Source organism: Halyomorpha halys, unplaced genomic scaffold (genome assembly GCF_000696795.3).
Source record: "Halyomorpha halys isolate HHAL.00 unplaced genomic scaffold, Hhal_1.1 Scaffold1547.1, whole genome shotgun sequence".
Classification (NCBI taxonomy): Eukaryota; Metazoa; Arthropoda; class Insecta; order Hemiptera; family Pentatomidae; genus Halyomorpha; species Halyomorpha halys.
The window spans coordinates 44,211-61,739 of NW_027109312.1; the positions used below are offsets into that span (position 1 = coordinate 44,211).

The 17,529-nt window shown below is 28.8% G+C and overlaps 1 protein-coding gene across 1 annotated transcript; it reads right to left on the reverse strand.

Annotated features, from left to right (window-relative positions):
• Positions 1-6: 6 nt before the first annotated feature.
• LOC106690007 (dual specificity tyrosine-phosphorylation-regulated kinase 2) lies at positions 7-16,630 on the reverse strand. Its single transcript, XM_014435255.2, has 2 exons — positions 15,433-16,630; positions 7-6,402 (listed from the first exon to the last, which is right to left on the reverse strand). The coding sequence occupies exons 1-2, from the start codon at positions 16,354-16,356 to the stop codon at positions 5,665-5,667; spliced, it is 1,662 nt and encodes a 553-aa protein (XP_014290741.1). The 5' UTR covers positions 16,357-16,630; the 3' UTR covers positions 7-5,664.
• Positions 16,631-17,529: the final 899 nt, after the last annotated feature.

The window sequence follows — 17,529 nt, forward strand, 5'->3', positions numbered from 1 at the left end:
TATAAAGACCTACATATGTATGCATACATACACATGATTGAGTGTGTAAACACAGACTCACAAAGTGTGTGTATGTATATATATTTCTTTTATAAGCATATATAAAAAGAAAAAAATCACACATCAGTTTGTTATTGAATTAGTAATTCTTGAAACACTTATGATTTCATTCACATAGAGAAATAGTTGGATAATAAATCATTTTTGTTTAATTGTAATTTTGCAATAAAAAAAAATTAAGAAAAGGTATTACATTTTGCTTTCAGCTAAAATATTTATATAAAAGTCATATTCAATCTTATAATTAAATTTTTACCCACATTTCTTAAAGAAATCTTTTGATTAAAATAAATTTCAAATATACTGCTTAGAAACTAATTATAAACGTTTATTGCTTTAATTACAACATTCATACACTATTTCAATTATATTTTATCTTACAGAAAAATCTGAAAGATATTATGAAGACAAAGGGCACTTTAAACAATTTATAGGGAATTGTACTTTTTGAAACATTTAAAAATATAAACAAACATGAATGAAATTAAATAATTAAAAATTGCACTTAATTATAAATTTAAACATATGCTTATAATAATTTGCAATTAGTAAATTAAAAATATAAAATATTGCAATTATTTATTTTATTTTTTTTAATGAACTTGAAATTGTTAATAAGTTATTTTCGCTAATGTTACTTGAAAATCCATAAGTAATTTTTTCATCTCCATTATGAACAAAATCAAATTCTATAGTAATTCCTGAGAAAAGAAAAGTGAGTATGTACCTACCTATTGGGGAATCAATCCTTCAAAAAAACTTAATAATATAAAATAGCATTTAGTAAATCACCAGTATTTAAAACTAATAAGCATGACCATAGTAAAGTTCATACAAAAAATAAAGTACATAGGCGGAATAATAGTCCTTATAAACAAAAACATATCAATTCTTATAATGATTGTATTGTGATTTTCCAATATTTTGTGTTAATAGTATTATTGTTTGTAATTTAACATGAAATGTATGATAACATCATTTATAGCATACAATAGTGAGTATTGAAGTTTTTAAATTCATTAATTTCAAATTAAAAATAATCACCACATTTTGTGATTGATAATCCTTGGTCAATTTTTTTAACTTATTAAATTAAAAAACTCAGCTGAACTAATTGAATCTATTAATATAATAGACTTCAGTAACAAATATTACATTATTTTAGAAATACATAACAGTTTACTACTTTCATATAAATGGTGTTATGGTATTGATAAATAAAAATTATCAAAACAATAAGAGAAAATATTAAATTTCTTAGCAATCCTTATTCCCAACTTGGCCGTTTCATTCCAAAAATATTGTTACTTAATAAAAGATAATAAATAAATAATTAAAAATTACATACTTATATATGTTTAACTAATTCTTAATCATAAGTAGAAACCATTTTGAAATATTTATTTATTGCACAAATTATGAAATCTATATAAATATTTTTATCATTTAAAATAACCTATAAAAGAAAAAGTCACATGCTTGATGAACTTTAAATATTGTTTTTATATATGTATTGAATTTAAATGCAAGTCACTCAAAAAAAAAAAGAAAAAAAATTTCACTACATTTAACTATACTTTATCTAAAACTATTAATACACATTTACTTAAACCTTGCTACGTGTTCTTAAATATATAAACATTATGTATTGTATAGATCAATATATTGGAACTTCCATTGAAAAACATTTTTCCTCAACTTTATTGATCTAAATGGTCCTCTAGAAGAAACAAAAAGAAAAATCCTATGAGTACTGACTAATTATTTAGAATAATTTGATTTGTAACTTTGAGCCATATTAAGCGCTAATTCAACTCTAAAGATCAAGATAATATTTAGTTAAAACACAGTATTATTACATTGTAAAAACAATTAATGGTGTTTTTGCAATTTGTACATCACTTACATGAACTATCTTAGTATAAATAATTCAAAACAACTTTAAAATTTCCAAAAGTAAAAGTAAAATTTCAGTACTTCTGTATTAGACCTGCCAAACTTTATATCTGTAGTTGTATGTAGAGTATAAGCTTCCTTATTATTACTCCTTTAAATGGGTCATAGCTGTGTTGACTTCAACTCAGTCAAAAGACTTGGACAAGCCCCCAACGGATCCTTGTCAGGGGAGGTTAGGTCTCAACATAGCTCAGTTTACGGTGTTGTATAATAACCCACAAGAACAGAAATATAGTTTAGTAGGTCTAATATTCAAGTTTAAATACCTAAATTTCTTCCGCAACAGCAGAAAAAACATTGAGTAGTATTCAAGTACAAATACACTCTTCCTTATTTCTTATAATAAAACAAAAGTAATTTTGTAAATAATTATATGATAAACAGCAAGAAAACAAACTGGAACATAACAAAGGCAGTAAGAAATCAATATTACAAAACTAAATTAAGAAAAGATAAAATCAGTTAATTTTTAGTTAAAATATTTAATACCTAGTATTAAATATTTCTCTCTAACATTGATATACAGGATGTCCCACAATTCACGTTCACCCTACTAACCTCTACAATTTTAATTTGATTATTGCTGGGACATAACTGTGGCATGTGGTCAATCTTCTGAGTGTATTGTTAATTTTCTAACCTTCAGTTCTTCTCCAGCACACTTAACTCTAGAATTTCCAAAGGGATGGGGGTAATTTTTATTTTTTAATAGTATGATTGTAAATTAGATTTCAAGACTAATTAATATCAGGCATCCAGAAGGAATAAATCACCAAAAGAGCACAAACAATTTTATATTGATTTTAATGATTTGCGTAAATGTTGCGGAAAATTGAACAAACCTGAAACACAAAATGGTTCCTAAATTCAATTTTTCTTGAGAATTCATTATTATAACTGAGGCATTCATTTATGTGGCATCATCAAGACAGCCATTTTAGGTTTCTCAGCCGATTGAGGAAATTTGAATTATGATGATGGTTTCTTATGGGAAATTGAATTTTAATATGATTTTGTTTTTTAGGTTTATTCAATTTTCCACACAAATTATCAAGATCATAAAAATTGTGCTCATTTTTTTGTGATTTAAGCCCTTCAGGCATCAGATCAAAAAAGTGCCAAATGTGAGTACCCCATTTCATTCCAAAGTTAGGTGAACTGGAAAGATAGGAAATTAATAATACCTTAACAGGATAAATTATATGCCACTGTTAAGACTCAGCAAAAGTCAAATTTAAATTTTAAAATTGTAGATGGGTGAACATGTATTGTGGGACACACTGTATAAGTAGTAAATGATAATTTTTAATTAAAAAATTAAGATTTCTTGTTTACAGAGTCTCTTGGTCATTGTAAGATACATACGTTAATTAACAACAAATTGTATTCTGGATATTGAAAACATTAAATAAATATTTAATTTAAATCTATAATCAAAGAGTTTTAAGTGAACCCATAAACTCGTAAAAATAATTTTATACCTTCCAAAAAAAGTTATTATTTTCTTACTTAATGCATTAAGATTTGAAATTTATCATGAAGTATAAGGGTAAGATACAAAAAAAGAATTAATACATAAATTTTGCAACATTATACATCAAGATTTGATCATGTAGAATTACTCCCAATCAAAAAAATAAATAACCATAGGTTAGGCTTTTTTAAAATGTTTTAATATATTTATTAGAATATTTAAATTAAACTCTATATCATTAAATAAATTCAGGACTATATATAATGGTATTAACAGGTCCAATCAAAAAGGCAAAGTTTCATACTGTTTTGATAAATAAAACAAAAAATTGGAACTTCTTAAATTATTTCATTGTAAATGCTTTTATTCCAGTCAAAAACTTAGCAAAACAGATCTAAAACCTGAATTAAATACACAGGGTGTCTACCAAAATCTTTTCATGCTATTCAATGACTTTTCCAAGTCGTTGAAATTATTATAAGATATGATATATACCTATATATACATGTGTGAGTATAAATTCAGTTCAATTAATATTTCTACTTCTAAAATATTATGAGGTAATAAACAACAAAGACAACTACTTTATATGCTAGTTTAAAATACAGGAACACATTTCTATGAGCTCTTATAACAATACTGATTATTGTTTATTACAAACAATCAATAAACATGCCATAATATGTTTGAAGTGATATATGTATACTTGTGTATCATATATATCACCATTAAGTAAACTCATTGTGACAAATTATAATTATAATTCACGACAGCAAACTCGTACTCTCATTCCATAGCTGGTGAAATTCCCAGACTTTTTCAGGTAGGGTAGACACCCTAAGTGCATAATGCAGGCCTTGCAATCCCTGAAAATCCAATACAAGTAGAATTCTGGTTTTGCTTTGGGTTAGATAAACAGTATTAAGGAATAAAATTGGTTTTCTAAAACTAAGTACTTACTCTCAAGAGACAAGAGGATAATCACATAAGGAGTTAATTTGATATTACCAATCACTACATAAAAAATTCAGAGAGAGAGAGAGAGAGAGATTCACCCAATATTTTATCTTTTCTGGAAAAAATAAAACTAACAAGACATCAAAGACTAAGTTACAATGTTTTTGTTACATTAATTAATTTTGTATTAAGAGCCTGAACCAAAACAAATTAAAGGTACACAAATTTAACAGTTAAGCATTGGTAATACATACATCATAATTGAAATGTATAGAATGACAAACACATAAATGTAAAAAAGATAAGGAGGACTTCTTAAAATTTTTCACAAATACTCAACAAAATATTTTCAGCAAGTTTCTTGGATAAAATTTAGTTACTTTTACAAGTATTAAATAAACACTTTATAGTATAGTATTGATTAAATTAAAACTTTAATTTATTTAATTTGTAAAAAATGCACTCACACTATCATAAATATATTAACATTTATAAATATTTACCATAGTATTAAATTTGTAGACATGCTCACCAGGTGATTTTCAATAAGCAGTCATTATTTATAAAATTAAAAAAAAAAAAAAAAAATAAATCGATGCAAATAACCTTAAATCTTTAACAATAAATATTAATAAAATATTTACTATGTTTACTGATGAATTGAGAATTAATGATATAATACACAGTGTATTATAAATATGAATGTAAAAGATAAAAGCTTTTGTTAAAGTTTCTTTCTTTCCTCACAAGGGAGATAATATACTATTGAAAACAGTTAATTTAAGTAAAATAATAGTAGGAAGATGGTCCGGGAGATGGTCAGAAAAAGGTATACAAAATAACAGAAGACACTATTTATACATACATAAACACTATTATAACTCTGTAATTATGTTACTATGAATTAGTGTTTTCTGCTAATTTGTATACCTTCTATGGCCTCCACTTGGATCATCTTACTACAATAAATTACATAAGCTCAACTAATAATCTTCCATTAAGTAAAAGTTTTTACTTCAATTAAAAAAAAAAAATTTGCTTTTAAAAATGTATGTTTTTTTTCACAATGTAATTTTGTCAGTTAACAAAAAAAAAAAAAAAAAAAATCAAGCAAAATTAAGTATACATGATTTTTAAAAATCTGTTTAAGCTGTAGTTGCAACAGAATCCAAATGGTTATCATTTAACGTAAAACTAAACTTTACAAATTCTAAATGTTATGTCATGTTTATTGAAGTACTGGAAATTTGTGGTAGTTTACTAGGAACATTAGTATGCCGTGAATGAATTGTACTTGCCCTATCATCAGATAATTGAACTCTAAATTTATTAGTAGCTCCTAAGGTATTAGTATTAGCATTGGTGGAAGGATTACTTGAACACGTGGGTGTTCTAACACCTACAGAGTGAGAATCAGGTGTTGGTAATCTTGGAAGGCGCCGACGAAGCCAGCCATGTCTCAGTGCTGAAGCTGGAGTCATTCTTGTCTCAGGATCCCAGTCCAAACAGCGCCTAACAAAATCTATAAAAAGTGGATCATCACAGCCTTTCAGCGCTTGCCTGAGTTGAACTGAGCCTGGTGGACCACGGTGTTTACCTCTCCTAGATATACCACCGGTTAACATTACGCTTCCATCAGGGAGTGTAATTGTCTTACAATATCGTGGATAACCTTTAGAACTTATAAAGTTTTTAGCTCTTTTAGATGATTCCAGTAGTTTCCTAGGAGGCATTCCTAATAACTCTATAATACAAGCAAGTTGATCTGCTTCATCTTCTCCTGGTAACAAGGGAAATCCAGTAAGCAGTTCAGCTAGTATACAGCCTAAACTCCACATGTCAATGGGCATGCCATAGCGTGCTCCAAGAATAACTTCGGGGGCTCTATAAAATCTTGATTGGATATATGTGTAGATTCGCTGATTCGCATAACAGCTAGAACCAAAATCTATAACCTGTAACAAAAAAAAATTTGTTTGTTTCTTTCCGTAAGTCAGCTTACAACCTTAATAATAATTTCAATAACTAATCACAAACTGAAGCCTGTTCAAAAACTCAATATCATTATTCCTACATTTCTAGCTATGAAATCATCCTCTCTATACAGCATTGTCAACGGAACTTGAAATAAATTCATTATAAATCATTCAGTAAGGTAAGTATGAAGTAAATGTTGCGGAGAAGTAGCAGATAAAAAAACTCTAAGATACAAGTAAAACAGTGTAATAAAGCTTATTCTGACTGTTATGAGCAGGACTAAGAAATAAAGTAAATCAGATAATTTAATTAATTGAAATAAGTTCTCTAAGTTACTCTCACACAAACACAAACAGAAGGCTTCAACTTTTCTCCCAGGAGTCATCTTAGCAGAACTACAACCGTTGTCATTATGAATTGGCTCTCTTAATCCAAGAAGAATGGTGGAGAGAAATTTGATCCAGCTTTGATTGACTCAATAAGGTATGCTAGGAGTGCAGTTTTAAGATTTGAATGCCACTTTTTTAACAAAGCCATGGCAGCTAAAAGTGGTGGTTTGGTTACCAAAAAATGTATTAGCTGCCTCAGAGTGAAAAGTTTGCTCTCAAATTGTCTTCCTTAATCCCTAGCTATTCAGGATAGTATGCGAAAACAGCTAACCCATTCCCCGAAGATTACTGTGTGTACGAAGAACACCTCTATAGAAATATCTTATACTTATTCTGCTTCCAGTCACTTGGTATATCAGTAAACCATAACATATTCTGTAGCTGGGTAAATATTTTAATTAAAAAATTATAGCATTTATCGGTATGATTTTTAGCTATATCTGATGCTCAGATAATATCTCATAATTGAGAAATGGCAGGAATTTTTGACTCCATCTCAAAAGTTTTTCCTGATGCATGAGGACAAGGTGAGGTCCAGTATATTGGAGTGTTAGAGGCTGGTAATCTGCATTGTCTTGAGGGAAGATGTGAGTGCACCTTCAGAGATTCTTATTAATAAAAATCTAGGTGTATATGATAAAGTGCCAGTCATAGGGCATTGGTGTGGTTCTTAAGTTTTAGTAGGAACTCATCAATATCTTCTTCTCGTTTATAAGCCTTCAACATTTATCCTGGGAGTTGGATAGGTTGCTCATGACTCCCCCCCTGCAGAGCTACAACTATTGTCATCTCAAATGGGTGCTCTTAATCCAAGAAGGACGGTAGAGAGAAGTTTGGTCCAGCTTTTCAACACAATTAGGTGCGTCTGTAGAGCAAAACTAAAGTTATAATTCTGCCCGTCAAATAGAAGTCATCCTAATTGAAGGAGTAAAGCCTGCAGCTTGTGGAATGTCTTTATCCACCGTTACTCCCAACTTGTTGTATGGCATTTAAAAAATAACAAAACATAATACTGATACTATAATAAACTATATTATATATAGTTTACTACTATATTAACTATATATATTATAATTTATAATATAATTATAAATAAACATAATACTGAGACTAATGTTGAAGTATTATTTTAAGCATGTGTGAATTACAGTTTTAGTTATATGGCATTTAAAAAATAACAAAAAGTGATAATATAAACTTAATATTGAGACTAATGTTGAAGTATTATTTTAAGCATGTGTGAATAACAGTTTTAGTTATACTTTACCAAGCCGATTCCTAGTTTTAGCTAATTCTACAGCTCCATGTAAGCAAATTTCTTCAAAGACTACTCTATTCGCTATTAGAAAAAGTTTTCAAGGTAAGATAAAGAACTCTGCAAACATGGAATATTCAATATATCCTGCTTGAACTCGCCATTCAGGGTCACCACTCAAGTGTTTTTATCAACAATTGTAATAGAATAAAAAGCAACATTATGTCCTTAACACAATTTATTGAACTCTTACACTTATAAAATAAACATTTAATTAACAGTATCTAGGACAAAGCTTGTTCGCTTATTAAGCTTAATATTACGTAAAAAAATAAATAAAATGCTTCGACACCACGTAAAACAAAAGAGTAAAGAAAGAAATTGAAAAAGTTAGGTATAAAACACAATGACTTTCACACACCTTCTGGGAGGTTACTCACACTAACCCAAACAATATTATCAATAAGTATTATTCAAACCAGGTGTAACTATAGTGTGGTCTCCCTGGCATTACTTGAACTACATAAGGCTGCTACCAGAGAAGATCCATAAATTGTCTTTAGTGGGCCGCAAAAAAATAAATAAATAGACTCTTTATAAGACTCTATATTTGATTCAACTTTATACTGTTTTCCAGCTTAGGCCAATAAAGACAGGAATCCTAATCTTCCGGGTTGAATCTATTGAACAGTCAATGATATCAATCAAGAAAAAACTGCTAATAAAATTATCCAGAGTTAAGTGGGGTTTTAACCCAAACATTTTAGATTTTAACTTTCCTTAATCCTTTCACAGTGTAGTAAAATTACGAATTCTGGTCCAAAAAATGCCAAGTTTTTTTCATGTTCTGAAATACTTTGGCATGTAATAAAAAATGTAAAAAAATATTTTATATGTACCTTGTTAGTAATTAGTCTGTGTATGATAGATTTTAAAACACGGGATACACAAGCCGACGACACAATCTGGGCAGTAGTATCTTGTTTCCTTCCTACTTTTTCAACTAACGGTACTGTAATTCATTTCCATCTTGTTAGTTTGATATAATGTCAAAGAAATGCGACTGCCTATTTGTATAATTATTAACCTATTAGCTCCCAGTGTCTAATTTATAGGAAGGACAATATGCTCATAACTACCAATACAATTTCTTTCCCCTTACCTCAGAACACGTTTAATCATGTTTATGCATATCTGGTATCAGGTCGGTTGAGGTTACATACAGGACCAGACTTACAGTTTGGGTGTCTCAAGGTCCAAGACTTTTTGCCACCCCTCTTCGAGAGGAAAATGGACAATCAGTTGAGCAATTTTTCAAAAGAAAATAATCTTTGTGACAAATTAAATTTTATTGCATAATAACATCACTTATGAAAATAACTTGAGAACCAAATTTTTGTACTTTGGGTGCATTAAGCAAATTAAAAAGCCCCAAAAAATACTGGAAATAAGTTAAATCTCATTAATAGCTATAAAAAAATATAAACATTCAGGTATTATACATTATTGACAAATTCAATTGAATATTGAATTATTTAGCTATAAGTTTCAAGTTATTCCTTTCAAAAGGATATATTAGCTCTCTGTATTATTTTGTTTTCGAAAGAAATTAACTCTTTATTACCACTTCATTACTTTATTTTAACATTTGAATGTTTCAGGCAGTTTGCCCATTTTCATGTTTTAAAAGATACAATTTCAAATAAATAAGTTAAAATTAATTCTTAGTATTTTTTAATTCAATTTACTATTAAAACAATCCATTTTATAATAATACAATAATTTTTACAAAATTAAAATTTTGAGATCAGATCAAATAATTCAAAAATAATAATTAATAATTTATTTTTTAAAACTATTTGTTACCTTCTAAATATTATATAAAATAATGATTTTAACTAGTAAGTTTCCTACAACATTCCTTTTGATATACCTACAATATTCTAAACTGGGGAGTCTCCATTTTTAAAAGTACCCAGGACTCCCACTTGGTTAAAGACAGCACTGTGTGTATTTCAATCAATAATCATTACATTAATAAATTTTAAAGGTGTTGATAAATAAAATTTGTGTTGATGTTTTGGTCGGTAAAAGCCTCTTTGGGGCATCAACTGTGTGCATTGTCCTCAGTGCTCATTTTGCCACATTTAAACTTAGCAAACCACTTCTCAATAGTTGATTTTCTTGGTGCAGAGTCCAAATAATGTTTATCAACCCACGCCTAGGCTTCAACAGTATTTTTTTTCGCCAAAAAGCAATGCTTTATTAACACACAAAATACCTTTTTATCCATTTTTTTTTCAAACTGAAAATGCTATATTGCACAAACTAACAGTCCAACAGCTGTCAAATTTATACACGTATCTTTTGAAGGTTAGAGCTAACTAAAAATCATATGGATTTAATATAAGTAGCGCCATGCATGTGTCAGCCTATGAACTTTTCAGCCCGCCTGTTACATGTCTTTTGTTCATCAAAATATGCCTATTTCTGACACTATTTTTTATGAATAAAATACAGTTAAAATATAGCTGACAAAATATACACATTTTATCTAATAAAAAGACAAATTGGGAAAAAAATTAAATGAAATTTGAAACCTAATCAAGCACTGGTAATGTTTGTACCACCTACTTTTTCAAGTGTGGAAATTTTTTTTTATACATATTTCAACAGCCATTTCTGGTTATTAGAACAAATATCATAGTAAAAATAATTCATTCCGCATATGGCTTATAACCTCTAAAGGGTTAAAAATAAATTGTTCACAGCCAAGTGGATAGGTTTACCAGGGAAAGGCTTACAATATGCTTTATATAAGAATGTATACTAACAAAATACATATCAATAAAAGATAATTTGGACTAAAAATAAAATAAATGACTGCAGGATATATATAAAAGATAGAATTGACCACATAAAAGTAACCATATTGACTTCTATGTCAATTTTTTCAAATTTCAACACTGTTTGGTGTTGGACTGATATTGGACCATCGCTCCCTGGGGGCCTTAGTGGGGCAGGTCAAGCCGGGAAGGATGGCCTTCATATGATGATAATGTTGTCAGCTGTGGTTTGGATTATTAAAAGTTCGGATAATCAAAATTCACTTGAAAAAAGGAAAATACCAAACAATAACCACATTTGTAGTTAAAAAAATAAAACGTTGGTAAAAACAAGTACATACATAATAAGATATATCAAGGTTGTAATACAAAAGAAAGTAGTAATATTAGTTCACATCAATATTCACTTCCTCTTCATGGCAGCTAAGTCTATAATTCTTTTAATATGCAGTAACTGGGTGTAATCTGACTCTTCTTGTGGTTCGAAACACTAGAATGCTAAAGTCAGTGCCTGAAAGACCTCAGCATGAAATGGTCCTAAGTCACCTAAATCATGATTTGTCTCACCATCTGCTGGGTGAATAAATAAAGCCCTCTGAAGTGTGAGTCAAGTGGTTCCATAACTGAACATTGAAAAAAAAATTGATGAAAATTAATATAAACACTGAAGTTTATTTCCTTCCTTCATATTACTCATATCATTGCTCCGGAAAAATTCAAAAAAACTTATTAAGATAAATCAGTGTATAATAAGTTCTCTCTCTACTTCTTTTCTTGTATACTTGAAAACCAGAGCAAGATTAGAACAGAGCTTTAATATATGTAGAAGGGAGTCAAATGATGAATTTAATAGGAAAGTAGTCAGTCATTTAGAACACAAGATACAAAAAAATAAATAAATAAACCAAACATAGCCAGGGTAGATGGTACAAACAGTCCATCAGGGAATTTCTAAACAATCATGAATATCACAATAGCTGTTAAGAGTTCCGAATCCAAATAAATAGAGTAAACTAAGATATCACAATATTTCATGTAGCTAAGTTGAAAGCAATAGTATAATATAAACAAAAGTGGAATTGGATGTGTAAAAGAAACAAATAAATATATGAACCCCTTATTTTGAAAGAGGGTAAGTTCATTTTTGGATATTGAAAGATGCTTAAAGGTTTGCATTTCAATAAATTTTAAAATATTGGTAAGCACTAATAAACATATTTTGTGGAATTATATAATGTAATTTTATTATCCAATAGTGTTTACTGAGCTGATTAAAAAAAAGGTTTTATTATACCTGAATGGACTTGTCTCACTTTCCAAATCAATGAATTATTGTAATTATTAATTAGACAGATAATATTTCAGTTGAAGATTGTTTTATAATAAAAACAAAGTACTGTTCAATTGTATATAAATATTTATTCATTTGACAAAAATAAAAATATAACAAAAAAAACGTTTTTAAATATTACAGTAGAAAATATAAAAAACTAAAACAATTAATTTTCATTAAGAATTTAAATAAAGTTATACATTTACATTACCACTTACTGTATATATATAAAATTTACTTTATATTGAATTTTATTTAGGATTTAATAATTTAAAATATTCATGATGAACAAGAGGTATATATGGGAATAAATCCATCATGTCCTACTATCTGTCAGATGTAACTACTTTTTTCATACAAAGAAGGTAATTTTATAATTCCAAAATTAGCTTATCTTCCTCGTTTTGGGGATATATGATAATTTTAAATTCAGCATGTTGTTCTATTGAAATTTTTAGAACAATTTCTATGGTGCATTCTATGTAAATCAATTCAGTTTTTCATTGATACTTTTTCTTTTTAAAACTGTTTCCACCAAAGGTTGGGTTGGAAAAAAGGTTTGTGTTCCATTTCATGTTTAATGTACTCTAAATTTATTATGTTTTCAACAATATCATGTTACTTCATAATAATCAGGGATGTAAATAAAGAAAAATTAAATAAAATCTCTGTCTTCTTAGAAGGAATTTCTAGCCAATTCGGCAGTTATCACGTGAATTTCATGTTGATCTGCCAGATATTACAAGATATTTCATGTTAAGCATATCAAATTTTTGGCAGGTATTTTTTTCGTGGAAGGTGGAAATGTAAAATGAATTTTGTTTATAAATATTCCTGTAAATCCACACATCTACATAGAATCAATTGTTCAGTACGCATTTATCCACCTACAAATTATATATTTTTGATGGATTTAGTTTAGATCTTAAACATTTTTTCTTTTTGTTGTGATTTCTAGTATAACTGTCTAACTGAGGAAAACTTTTAATGAGGTCATTTACATTAGTCACCTTTTTTTTTTCACTAGTTTTCTAGGAAAAATCCTTCGATCTGGCAATGTAAATCTTTTCGAGAACTCCAGTATTTAGAGCTTTTAGATATATTAAAAGATTAAAGAAAGAATGTCATGCTTTGTAAAATATTTCAATGATTTGCACTCAATAAATTCAAAAACTAAAATTTGTTGCCAATTAATTTAAAACTTCGTGGACACCTTCTTTGTTTAGTCTATTTACATTATGTTAAGTAGTTGCATATAGAAATCAATTTTCCTTATTGAAATCTAAAAGGATCAGAAATCGATTATAATTGTAATTCTATTATTTCATAATATAAGTTTTCAACACACCCTTGAGCATTGGCAGTCTTTATTGCTGAATTTTTTATAAGGAATAGTTTAAACTAATTTTGTGTAATATTTTTTAAACAATTTTGATTTAATTTTTGGACAAAGATAACCTTATTTTCTTCTTTGTGTTTCTGTGAAACATGATATTCATCTTCATCTGATGCCGAACTCAATAGTTCTACTCTTCTTCTTTTTCTGAATATTTTTGAATCATTTTGGTCTGAATTATCTTTATATTCAGATCCTGATTTCAAGATTCTTCTTTTAGTACTGATTCTCATGGCTTTTATTTCTACAAAAATAATAAAATTACTAGTAAATAGGAGTTTTATTGGAGTGACATTATTACCCAGAAAAGTATTTTTAATACATTTTTGCTACCTACCAAATTCACTTTCATGTGCATCAGAGTTATAACATCTGTTAAAATTGTTGAGCCATTATTATAAAATAAACTGTTATCGATTTTCAAATAAGGGTGAAACTGTTAAGAGGTTTTGTGCACCAAGCCTAAAACAACACAATGTTGACTTGTTGAATATTTAGTAGAAACTGAATTATAACTCAACTCACAACTGACAAGAGAAACAATTAACAATTGTTCATAATGTTGAAAATAGTACTAAAAATTTTCTGAGGTTGGAAGTAACCATATAATTATCGAAACCCTAAAATTATTGAGCTTATTAATTATTATAATTATTAATATAATCTGTACAGCTACAACCCATGAAGGTTCAGTGATTTAGTTCTTTGTATGGAAGTACTGTTTCTTCGGAACAAGGAGGTGTGATTTGTTCATGATCACGCTCAACCGCCAGATTTTTCTCTAATTAAGGGAACCCACTTAATAAGGCTCAGTGGAATCCGGAGAGCACCCCGAACCCACAGGGTTGACTCATAGCTATGGTCGCAGAATAAATAACTATCTGTCACAGCCGGATTCGAACCCTGATCCTTAGAGTAAGTAGCACAATGCCTTACTTACTGAGCTGCTCTCAAAAATTATAATATACTTATTACTATTTATGAAACCAAATACAATATCATAGACTACTAATATCAAGGACATATAGATAGAAACATCCTACATTTCAAACAAGATGTAAAATCAACACATTGGTTGGACAATACAAAAACCAAAGTTAAATTCTACCAAAATATATACTTAGTTAAAAATAATTTCAACCTAAGATGAACTAACACTACTTTCAAAATAAACATTTGAGACAGTACCATTAATGGCTAAAACTTATACTTCTAGATATTAGGAATCTGAATTATTTTGACAATGAATTCTTTATGGATAGAAAGATCATATTAAGTTTTATCTATAGTTATCATTATCTTCATTTTTCTCACAATAGATTTGCTCCATATTCAAAATAAACAGCACATAGGTGTTACAGTAGGTGAAATAGTTCAATATAAAATGCAAGAGGATGTCCAGTTTTGGTGGTCGAATATTATCCTGTATATTTTATGATATGTAAAATTAAAAATTATGATACACTTACAACCATGAGATGTAATAGAGTGAGTTTTTAATTGAATGAAAAAAAATCTCTTATAGATAACACTATATTTAGAAGTAAATTATTACCTGAATAACAATGTATGTATGTATGCATGGACGATGGACGTATGTATGTATGTATGTATGCATGGACGTATGCATATATATGTGTGTGTGTATGTATATGTATGTGTGTGTGTGTGTGTGTGTGTGTGTGTATATATGTATATAAATTTCAGGAATTAAAAGATTTTAATATTACAACTTAAAAAAAAAGCTAACAATTACTAAATATGAACATAAATTTTGACAGGAACATACCTTTATTCCACTTCGCCCTGGTTGCTTTATCAAAACATTCTCAGGTTTCATGTCACAATGAATAATTTTATTCCTATAAAGAGCATCTAAACATTGCAGCAAAGAATGAGAAAATCTGCGTACTAATTGTAGACTGAATCCTTGGAATTTATTTTTCTTTATGAGTTCATAAAGATTTATTGAAAGTAACTCAAAAGTAATACAAATATGATTCCTAAACACAAAGTTATCGAACATATGAATTATATTCATTGTGTTTTCTTTGTCTTGTTTTCTTAAGTGTTCCAAAATTCTTATTTCTTCCTGTGCTTGTCGATGGAACCTCTTTTCATTTCTGACCATCTTAAGAGCACAATACTCATGAGTTTTGTGATCGTATGCTTGAACGACTTGTCCAAAACTCCCTTTACCAATAACCTTTAAAACTTCATATCTATAAGCAACATGGTCATGAACAACATGAATATAGGATCCCTGATCATTGTCATAGTTTCCATTATTAGGCCCACCAATAACACCTTGAATCTTTTTTGCTCGATGTCCCATAAAATATATTTCTGGGTATGATGTGATTTCAAGGTGTTCATAATTCGTCAATAAATTACTAAAATGAGCTAGAGCATCCTTAGCAGTGATGGGTCCTCTAATAGTATGTTTATTAGTGCCATTTTTAACTGAAGGGAGATTAAGTGTATTGAGATCAGAGAGGACAGAATTTGGTGTACTACTTGAAAAATTGTTTCCGCTCTTGGAAGCAGAACCATTGACAATGTGATGATTAAGCTGTGAAATTTCATCCAAGGTACTGGACTTTAATGGCACCAAATCACTAGAATTTTCAGGACTTTCCATAAAGCCCTCTTTCGGAGAATTGTTGACATTTGAAGTACTATTTAATAAAGAACGAGTTCTGGGCAGTGACATAATGGATTAAAAACGTTAGGAAAATTCATTTGATGGTTTCTATTTTTTTCTTTTCAATTCCATAGAATCTTGAAGGGGAGGTTTCATTATGAAGAATTCCTTACAATCTATTTATGAAACTAGAACACATTTTCAAAACCATTTTTGAAATTTATTCGTAGATTAGAACAATATCCATTAAAAAGTTATGGGACACAAAACACAGCAACGTAAAACACAAAGATAAAACATATTTAATAAAACTTGAAGTAGGACTAGATTACAACAGTGAAGGTTAAGGTAATATAAACACACGGTATAAGTGTGAGCGTATAGCTAATGAACGTTGAAAATCTAAAGCATTAAAAATATACAATTAACTAATTAAAGTATTCCGTTTATTAATTTTCTTAAGCCACTTATGGCGTTAATATTAAATACATAACTTCAAAAAGAAATATTCATTATTATTAATAAAATAATAGTAATTAAGACAGCATCTTTCGTTTAGAAGACAATTTTAAAATTAGTTGAGAATCATTGGCAATAAAGTAGCTTCTGGATTCAGAAAAATATAATAATTTGATATAATTCTTTCTTTGTTCAAATTACGTTGAAGTTCATTGGTTGAGTTTCTCTCTTAGGTACCTTTACTTTATATCAAAAATGCTACAGCCTCTTTCAAATTTTATTTTTCAAGTCAATACACAGTTGCGACAAAAAGTATAGACACACAGTGGGCTAAGTATGATGTTGGAGACTCGTGACAGCTTAACTTTGAGGCCCCCTAAGCTTCTTACTTAATCAGAATTTAAAGATGTGGTTGTGTGGTATACATAATAATTCAATGTCAGTGATTAATTATACGTTATTGATTATAGTGATTAATTATAATCATACCACAAATAAAGGACACTATTTTTTTTTGTAAATTTATCATAATTAATTTTTTTTATTTAACTGATTTTGCTTTACCCAGAAGTGGATCATTTTCCAATTTCGGCGCTATTTATTATAGCATTTTCTATTCGAAAATATTAACATTGTATAGCTGAGCCCTGTTTCATAATGAAAGCTAATGGTATTAGTTCGCAACGCAAGCACACACACACGCACGCACGCGCGCGCGCGCACACACACACACACACACACACACACACACACACACACACACACACACACACAAAGTGAATT